This window comes from Oncorhynchus masou, chromosome 5 (assembly GCF_036934945.1).
Source record: "Oncorhynchus masou masou isolate Uvic2021 chromosome 5, UVic_Omas_1.1, whole genome shotgun sequence".
Taxonomy (NCBI): Eukaryota; Metazoa; Chordata; class Actinopteri; order Salmoniformes; family Salmonidae; genus Oncorhynchus; species Oncorhynchus masou.
Window position 1 is genome coordinate 40,457,815 of NC_088216.1, and position 10,394 is coordinate 40,468,208.

Here is a 10,394-nt window from a genome sequence, read left to right on the forward strand (position 1 = left end):
TGTTAGCTCTAAATTAAACCCCTTTCTGTCAAAATTAGAAAACGTGTAATATCTGAAAATGTAATGTTAGTCTAGCGTTAGCTAGCTATCTTACCTGTATACATCATTGTGTCAGGAATGCCATGCCACGGTTGCCCTTAGTTTGAAGATGAAATCTGGAGACAGGTGTTTCCTCCATCTCTTTCGGTATCATACTCGAATTCCACTGATTTTAAAAATGTGATCCTCCAGAAAGTGGAGAGCCACACTTATGCAGCTGCACACAATACATTTTTTTTAAAGTTGCGTTCGAGAGAATTACCAACCCAGACTGACGAGCTTCTATGGCAGACCAATCCGAACTCCTCTATCAACATGGGGCAGCAGGGTAGCCTAGTGTTTAGAGCATTGGGCTAGTAACCGGAAGGTTGCAAGTTCAAATCCCCGAGCTGACAAGGTACAAATCTGCCCCTGAACAAATGTTCTGCCCCTGAACAGGCAGTTAACCCACTGTTCCTAGGCTGTCATTGAAAATAAGAATTAACTGACTTCCCTAGTTAAATAAAGGTCAAATAAAAAAATAAAAAATGTCCAGCCAATCATGGCTAGTGGGAAGGTTGCTAACTTTTTCTGTGGCTTAACCAACAAGGCTTGTAATTTAACAATTGTATTAATATTTACAGATGATATACAAGTTTGTTATTAAGGCACATGAAAGTTCGCATTTCTGTCAAGAAAAACACATTTTTATTTAAAAAAATATATAATTATGCTCACACTCGTTAAGTCATGACTTACGACATACGCCTAGTTTCCTGAATCTATTCATATTTGAGTATCCCGGATTTACATTTACTATGTTACTTCTAGTCTGAGACCAGGCTGTGCTTTAGGGCAATAAGTATAGCTGATCCAATATGTCCAAGCAATTTTTCAGTGACACTTTACTTGAAACAACCTTCCCTTGAAGTGTAAACATTCGATTCACACTTTACTTTCAGAACGCGTACAGAACCTTTGTCATAGCAGTCATAGATCCCTTGTCATGACTGATTGTGACAACTTGCTTTACACCTCTGACAACTGGCATAACAATGTTATAAAGCAGACCATCTGTGGCAACTATATTACCATCCCTGGCAACTTCATAGGGTGTTATGTCCTTTGTTAGAACCTGTAATACCCACTTAAGACAGGTATTATGTCATTCTTATAACAGCTTTAAGTAGGCATACAAACGTAAAGTAATGTATTGCTGTATTGTCTTGCTGGGTTCAAGAGCCAATGAATGGCAATGATGAGTAGTTGAAAGAAAAGATGACCCTAACCCTGCACCCTGTAAGGCCCTGGGTCCTCCTCCTCCATCTCTCCGTATGCCATCCCATGCATGTGCCCATCCCACTCCCACTCCCACTGTGCTCAGCGCTAGGCAGGTGAGAGATATACCTGAGTGTGTGGTGCTCTCCTCTCTAAACCTGCACTCATCTACCTATTGCAATAGGGTCAGAGAATGTCTGGGGTTATATACATCCTTTTTCTTTACAATTGTGGACATAACTTTTGAAGGTTGATAAAAAAAATGTTGCCTGCTGTGTCAATTTCAAACAGGTTTTATTCAACTCTATTGGCTTTATTCTAGACATTTCCCGTTTTGTGTTTTGAACCGGTAGAGTTGACCAGATTGTTGGTCGAGGTACTCCAATCACAGATAAAGACCGTCCCAAAGGAACCACAGATGGGGGGGTTGAGGAGGACCCAAGCATGATGGGGCGTTTGGGGAAAGTGGAAAAAAAGGTAAGGTATTCTATTTAGAAATTAATGGCAGTATTGACTGTGTCAATGTCTGTCCCTTGGGCTTTCCAATTCTCCATCATGTCATGGTGTCTTTCCTTCTGGGCAGGTCATGTCAATGGAAAGAAAGCTGGACTTCTTGGTGAACATCTACATCCAGCGCATGGGCATCCCCCAGTCGGAGACTGACGCCTACTTTGGGTCCAAAGAGCCCGACCCGGCCCCGCCCTACCACAGCCCTGTGGACCACATGGCGAAGAGTGGCTCCATCACCAAAATTATCCGCTCCAACAGCTCAGCCGGACAGAAGAACTTCGACCCCCCACCAGCCTGCCCCCCCTCCACCTCCTGGCAGCAGCACCCCGTCAGTGAGGTACACCAGCGCAGCCAGGACAACTCCCCCTCCCCTGTAGGGGATCCCTCCCTGGTCCGCATCCCTCCTCCACCGGCCCATGAGCGCTCATCTGGAGGCCACAGTGGGAGCAATCGGGGGTCCCACCGCAACAGCGGTGGTGGCAGTGGTGAGGGGGATAGAGAGGGCAAGGCAGACAGCGACACGTCCATCTCTATCCCCTCGGTGGACCACGAGGAACTGGAGCGCTCGTTCAGCGGCTTCAGCATCTCCCAGTCCAAGGAAAATCTGGACTTCCTGAACAACAGCTACTTCAGTGTTGTAGCCCGCTGCGCCAAAGTAAGGCCCTACATCGCAGAAGGTGAATCCGACACTGACTCGGACCTCTGTGCCCCCTCGCCCCACTCTGCCAACGGGGAAGGCGCTTACGGGGGCAGAGGGTGGTCAGGATCCAAGTAGGCCAAAACTGGAACTGCTCATATAAATGGTCACTCTGCCTTAGAATTCAGAGTTGACTGCCCAATATGCTAGGTGTTACCACCAATGGTACTTGTGAGAACTGAAAAACCTGGCTCCTCTTGAATGACGGCAGCAGAGAGTGAGAAAAGTTTATCAGACCATGCTCCAACGGTTTTTGCTGAGAAAGCGCCTGTAGTTTTTCATGCTGGGAATGTTTGTGGCAACTTGACTTAAAGCACACACATTTGTTCTCAAGTATTCGCACACTCATTAACTCAAGGTTAAGTTTGTAGGTGATTGTTTTAATCTTTTACTCGGGAACGGAATGCATATTAATTGCCAACCTTATATTATCATTGAGATGGTTACAGATTTAAAGAACGCACTTGAATTTGTTCAAAACTATGACATCCATATTCTTTTGTTGCATTTCATTGTTTTTGTGGCATAAGAGATTCCCAATTTCATCTAACTTGTCATGTATTGTATTTACATCCCAAATTACTTAGTTATTTACAGTGGATAACAGATGACATGTTTTGCTTTATGGTTGATCAGCTAAATATATTTATTTCAAAGGAATGTAATATTATAGTCAACATTATGGCTCGTGTCCATAAACTCTATTGGATATAGGGACAGGTGATAACCAGTTCTATGTGCACTATTTTAGCAGTAATTGTGGTACACAACCCTTTAAGGCTTCTTTGCATAAATGTGCACAAGGCACAAACGCACTGACGATATTCACATTACACTACTCACTATAGAGATTGTACATATTCGATACCCACAATATTATATTTGTGATATCCACAAAGATGCTTTCTTTGGCAAGTGGTGGAGTACAACCAATATTGGGACATTTTGTTTGGTCTTTATGATCTGTAAAGATGTATTTTATTGATTTTTTTATATCACATAATTGTAATTATATTTATTTGTTTATTCCTTTGCTGTAAGACAAATGTGTGACGTTTTTGGAAAACAAGCTGCATGTGCAAGCAAAAACACCTTGCAGCTGTTTAGTATTCAAATGCACTATTTGCCAACTACATCCATAATATGACACAACTGGAAACATTATAACAGAATTCACTAACATAAAATTACAGCTATAGTTAGATGAACGCTTTATATTTTGTTGATTGCATCACATTTTTATGAAAGTATATAATATAATTTCATGATGATAGAAATGTTAACAAAATATTCAGGCATGTTATTTAATTAACATTTCATATTTTTTTGCGAAAGCCTTTACTCACAGGCTTTGACATGATATTTGATTTAAGCCAAATGGGGGCATTTAACAAACTGTTTTATCCTTTGAAAAGCCCCTTTATCCATTAATATTTCAACATATATATATATATTTTTTTTAAATTAATTGTGTTCCGTTATTGTCCTTTCCAAGGCAAAAACATTTAAGAATGTATGTGTCATGTTTTACTTTTACTTTATGATTATTTTAGTCAAACTTCGCTCTGCCAATATTTTTGCTGCTCTTTTCCCTCCATTTTCTCCAGTGCCGATCAGAATATCTAGACAAATATTGATGGCAAATGTACACACATGAATTACTGACAGCAGACATTTTTTATTCACACTTTGTATTGTGGATACACAATGATTGAACAGATACATTCTGCAACTGGATCTAAATAGGTTCATCCAGAGATTAAATTACTCCATAAATTATTAAATTAATCATCAAATAGAGAGCTACTTTCAAACCTTTTTAAATGCAGACTTGCATGAGATAAAATGATCTTTTCAGCAACTGCCTTGTAAATGTCCTGGTGACATATCTTCACTCCTGTCATTCTAAATGAAAAGACCCAGAAGACGCAAAGCAATTATATTTCCTAGGTTCAACTGGCAACACAATTTACTGCAGGGAAGAATACACATTTTCAACAATTATCATCTCCGCAAAAATATCAAGAAATATCCTGTTTGTTTTGTTTGTTACATATTTTCACATCTACGCTGCCTTGCTTGCTTATTTACATTCAATTCTTTTCCAAAGAGTATACTTCTCAAATGCCTTGGATGTCTTTTATGGTTTTTTTTTCCAACCTTTGTTACAGGCCACGTTTGAAAGAGCTATTCTGAACACAAAATATGCTTGTGAATGTATTTTTGAATGTTGTCTCACTCAAGGTATTACCATCACTGTTAGCACACAGCATGCTTAAACATAGTTATTTGGAGCAAAACAGAAACAAATAAGTATTGGAAAGACAAAGTTCTGAAAAGGACTACAGACAGAGCGATACTTCATGGCACTTGTATTTTGCAATCCCTGCAAGCTTACATTTTTTTTGAGAGGGGGGGGGGGCTTATTGTACTTACAGCATATATGTGTTTACAGGATATATTCATTTTATTTTACTGAAAGTATCAATTTCACAGTCACATGGATTTTGTGACATGCTGTAAGCAATCAAGCAGCCCCCAAATGTTTTTATGTTTTTTTGGCACACCAAAGTTTTTAGAAAAAAAAAGACGAAGAATTCAGCAAAAAAATAAATATATAATCTGTATTTCTACAAATAAAAGAGGCATGTGATTGTGTCTCAATGTAATCAAGCTATGAAATTATTGTTATTTTGAAATGCAATGTCTTTTTGGGCTTAGTAGTGGTCAATTTGCATTGTACAAGTTATTATTATTTTCCTTCGCCCCCCCCCCCGACCATTCACTCTGACAAAAATCGGACCACGGCTGAATCTAGTTGCCTAACACTGCTGTAAGCATTTCAAAGCTGTTATGAAAATGTTGACTCTATCATTTCAGTCATTATTGTTTTAGTTTTTTAACTGAAATACTCCATCTTTTGGAATCAATGCTTGCCGGCATGTTTTGAACCTTATTATAAACTGGGTGGTTCGAGCCCTGAATGCAGTTTGGCTGACAGCCGTGGTATGTCAGGTATGACAAAACATAGATTTTACTGCTCGAATTACGTTGATATCCAGTTTATAATAGCAATAAAGCCCCTCGGGGGTTTGTGGTATATGGCCAATACACCACGGCTCAGGGCTGTATCCATGCACTCCGCATTGCGTCTTGCTTAATAACAGCCCTTAGCAGTGGTATATTGGCCATATACCACACCCCCTCGTGCCTTATTGCTTAAGTATACCTTGAATATATATTTTACTTATTATGTAGCATTGCCATGAAGTAACACTCTAATCCATGAACCTAATGAAAATGGTATAATAAACGTTGTTTATCATAAGATTGTTTTCATTGATTCGATCAATTTGGTGCGAGTACAGTGAATGCTTCAGTCTGTAACTAACCAGACTTAATTTATAAATCAAATCAAATGTTATTGGTCACATACAGATGGTTAGCAGATGTTAATGCGAGTGTAGCGAAATGCTTGTGCTTCTAGTTCCGACCATGCATTAATATCTAACAAGTAATCTAACAATTTCACAACAACTACCTTATACACACAAGTGTAAAGGAATGAATAAGAATATGTACATATAAATATATGGATGAACGATGGCCGAATGGCATAGGCAAGACGCAGTAGATGGTATAGAGTACAGTATATACATATGAGATGAGTAATGTAGGGTATGTAAACATTATATAAAGTGGCATTGACTAGTGATACATTTATTACATCCAATTTTTCATTTTTAAAGTGGCTAGAGATTTGAGTCAGTATGTTGGCAGCAGCCACTCAATGTTAGTGATGGCTGTTTTAACAGTCTGATGGCCTTGAGATAGAAGCTGTTATTTCAGTTTCTCGGTCCCAGCTTTGATGCACCTGTACTGACCTCTCCTTCTGGATGATAGCGGGGTGAACAGGCAGTGCCTCGGGTGGTCGTTGTCCTTAATGATCTTTTTGACCTTGGTGTAGGTGTCTTGGAGGGCAGGTAGTTTGTCCCCAGTGATGCGTTGTGCAGACCTCACTACCCTCCTGGAGAGCCTTGCGGTTGTGGGCGGAGCAATTGCCGTACCAGGCGGTGATACAGCCCGACAGGATGCTCTCGATTGTGCATCTGTAAAGGTTTGTGAGTGTTTTTGGTGACAAGCCAAATTTCTTCAGCCTCCTGTGATTGAAGAGGCGCTGTTGCGCCTTCTTCACCATGCTGTCTGTGTGGGTGGACCATTTCAGTTTGTCCGTGATGTGTACGCCGAGGAACATAAAACTTTCCACCTCCACTACTGTCCCGTCGATGTGGATAGGGGGGTGCTCCCTCTGCTGTTTCCTGAAGTCCATGATCATCTCCTTTGTTTTGGTTGACGTTGAATGTGAGGTTGTTTTCCTGACACCACACTCCGAGGGCCCTCACCACCTCCCTGTAGGCCGTCTCGTCGTTGTTGGTAATCAAGCCTACCACTGTAGTGTCGTCTGCAAACTTGATGATTCAGTTGGAGGTGTGCATCGCCACACGGTCAAGGGTGAACAGGGAGTACAGGAGAGAGCTGAGAATGCACCCTTGTGGGGCCCCAGTGTTGAGGATCATCGGGGTGGAGATGTTGTTTCCTACCCTCACTACCTGGGGGCGGCCCGTCACAAAGGCAGGACCCAGTTGCATAGGGCGGGGTCGAAACCCAGAGTTTGGAGGGTACTATGGTGTTAAATGCTGAGCTGTAGTCGATGAACAGCATTCTTACATAGGTATTCCTCTTGTCCAGATGGGTTAGGGCCGTGTGATTGTGATTGCATCGTCTGTGGACCTATTGGGGCGGTAAGCAAATTGGAGTGGGTTTAGGGTGTCAGGTAGGGTGGAGGTGATATGATCCTTAACTAGTCTCTCAAAGCACTTCATGATTACGGTGATTGCTACAGGGCGATAGTCATTTAGCTCAGTTACCTTAGCTTTCTTGTGTACAGGAACAATGGTGCCCATTTTGAAGCATGTGGGAACAGCAGACTGGGATAGGGATTGATTGAATATGTCTGTAAACACACCAGCCAGCTTGTCTGCACATGCTCTGAGGACACGGCTGAGGATGCTGTCTGGGCCTGCAGCCTTGCGAGCGTTAACACGTTTAAATGTTTTACTCATGTTGGCTGCGGTGAAGGAGAGTCCGCAGGTTTTGGTAGCGGGCCGTGTCCTCAAAGCGAGCAAAGAAGTTGTTTATTTTGTCTGGGAGCAAGACATCTGGGTCCGCGACGGGGCTGGTTTTCTTTTTGTAGTCTGTGATTGTCTGTGGACCCTGCCACATTCCTCTCATGTCTGAGCTGTTGAATTGCAACTCTACTTTGTCTCTATACTGACGCTTAGCTTGTTTGATTGCCTTGGGAAGGGAATAGCTACACTGTTTGTATTCGGTCATGTTTCCGGTCGCCTTGCCCTGATTAAAAGCAGTGGTTCGCGCTTTCAGTTTTGTGCGAATGCTGCCATAAATCCACGGTTTCTGGTTGGGGAAGGTTTTAATAGTTGCTGTTGGTACAACATCACCGATGCACTTGCTAATACACTTACTCACTGAATCAGCGTAAACATCAATGTTGTTCGATGCTATCCGGAACATATCCCAGTCCAGATGATCGAAGCAATCTTGAAGCGTGGAATCAGATTGGTTGGACCAGGGTTGAACAGACCTGAGCACGGGCATTTCCTGTTTTAGTTTCTGTCTATAGGCTGTCTATGTTACAGAGAAACAAGACTCGACATGTGAAAACAAAGTTATTCCAAATTCATCTCATGAAGGTGAGTTTCACCAACATCCCAGAATTAGATTAGGCACATGATTAAAACCTGAAGATATGCTTCTGACCAATGGCACAGGAGCTGGAGCCCTGCCAATTGTTAGAAGCAGGTTAAATGGTCCTCCCCAATAAATAAATGAATAATTTTGAAAGACGAGTCGCTGTATTCCTCGAGGGACATTTATTTTCAAAAGGCATCTGCTGCTAGAAAGTGAGTAATTTCTCCCGCCTCCACTGACTGCTTCATTCTCACCCTCGGTTGGTTGTTACCAGCAGTGAGGCAGTGTGTGAGTGAGAGAAAAAGCACTGTGCTGGATAAAATAAATGTATATTTGTAACATGCTTTGTAAACGACAGGTGCAGAGAGGGAAAAGAATGTAACAATTACTGTAACACGAGGAGTAAATACACAATGAGTAACAATAACTTGGGTATATACATGGGGTACCAGTACCGAGTCGAGGCAGATGTGTAGGGATAATGTGACTAGTCAACAGGATAGATACAGTGGTTGCGAAAGTATTCACTCCCCTTGGTATTTTTACTATTTTGTTGTCTTACAACCTGGAATTAAAATAGATTTTTGGGGGGGGAGTTGCATCATTTGATTTACACATGCCTATCACTTTGAAGATGCAAAGTATTTTTTATTGTGAATCAAGCAAGAAATAAGACAAAAAATACAGAAAGCTTGAGTGTGCATAACTTTTCACCAAAGTCAATACTTTGTAGAGACACCGATTTAGCAGCAATTACAACTGCAAGAATCTTGGGGTATGTCTCTATAAGCTAGGCACATCTAGCCACTGGGATTTTTGCCCATTCTTCAAGGCAAAACTGCTCCAGCTCCTTCAAGTTGGATGGTTTCCACTGGCGTACAGCAATCTTTAAGTCATACCACAGATTCTAAATTGGGTTGGGGTCTGAGCTTTACTAGGCCATTCCAAGACATTTCAATGTTTCCCCTTCAACCACTCGAGTGTTGCTTTAGCAGTATACATAGGGTCATTGTTCTGCTGGAAGGTGAACCTCCATCACAGTCTCAAATCTCTGGAAGACTGAAACAGGTTTCCCTCAAGAATGTCCCTGTATTTAGTGCCATCCATCATTCCTTCAACTCTGACCAGTTTCCCAGTCCCTGCCGATGAACAACATCCCCATAGCATGATGATGCCACCACCATGCTTCACTGTGGGGATGGTGTTCTTGGGGTGATGAGAGGTGTTGGGTTTGAGCCAGACATAGCGTTTTCCTTGATAGACAAAAAAACTCAATTTTAGTCTCATCTGACCAGAGTACCTTCTTCCATATGTTTTTTCCTTTAAGCAATGGCTTTTTTTCTGGCCACTCTTCCTTAAAGCCCAGCTCTGTGGAGTGTACGTCTTTGCAGCTCCTTCAGGGTTATCTTTGGTCTCTTTTGTTGCCTCTCTGATTAACCCTTTCACATTTACCATCACACAGGTGTGATCATTCTACAGTGGTCCCTGAAGCGTATGATCACACCCATGTGATTAGAACGATTATTTAGAACTGCCAGTTTCGAATGACGCAACAATCAGCATTTGAGCTGGCCACACTTTTTTCAGAAACTATTTGCACAACACACAGTGCCTACAAAGTTATGTCCAGAATGTGAGCAGTTTATTTTTGGATGCAATGTTCAGATATTCACAGGAGTATCTATAGCATAACACAATCATCCAAATCGGGAAAATGTAGGCTACATTTGTCCTAGCGCTAACTGAGGAAAGATTGACACAACACAAGCAGTTATATTTTATAACTCTTGGCTGACAAACTACAATATGAATTAGCTAATAGCAATTGCTATTTTGTCATGTCCTGACCATAGAGAGTCCTTATTTTCTATGGTAGAGAAGGTCAGGAAGTGACTGGGGGTTAGTCTAGTTTATTATTTCTATGTGGGGTTGTAGTTTTGTTTTTCTATGTTGGTGATTTTGTATGATTCCCAATTAGAGGCTGCTGCTAATCGTTGTCTCTAATTGGGGATTATATTTAAGTATCATGTTTTTCCACCTGTGTTTGATGGGATATTGTTTTGAGTTAGTGCACATAGCACCTCTGTAGTCACGGTTTGTTGTTAGTTTATTGTTTATTTGT

General features: G+C 41.4%; 1 protein-coding gene across 1 annotated transcript; it reads left to right on the forward strand.

The window, feature by feature from the left end:
* Positions 1 to 910: 910 nt before the first annotated feature.
* LOC135539577 (potassium voltage-gated channel subfamily KQT member 2-like) lies at positions 911 to 5,834 on the forward strand. The gene is made up of 2 exons (XM_064965537.1): positions 911 to 1,773; positions 1,880 to 5,834. Exons 1-2 carry the CDS (start codon positions 1,741 to 1,743, stop codon positions 2,579 to 2,581), a joined length of 735 nt encoding a protein of 244 aa, XP_064821609.1. The 5' UTR covers positions 911 to 1,740; the 3' UTR covers positions 2,582 to 5,834.
* Positions 5,835 to 10,394: the final 4,560 nt, after the last annotated feature.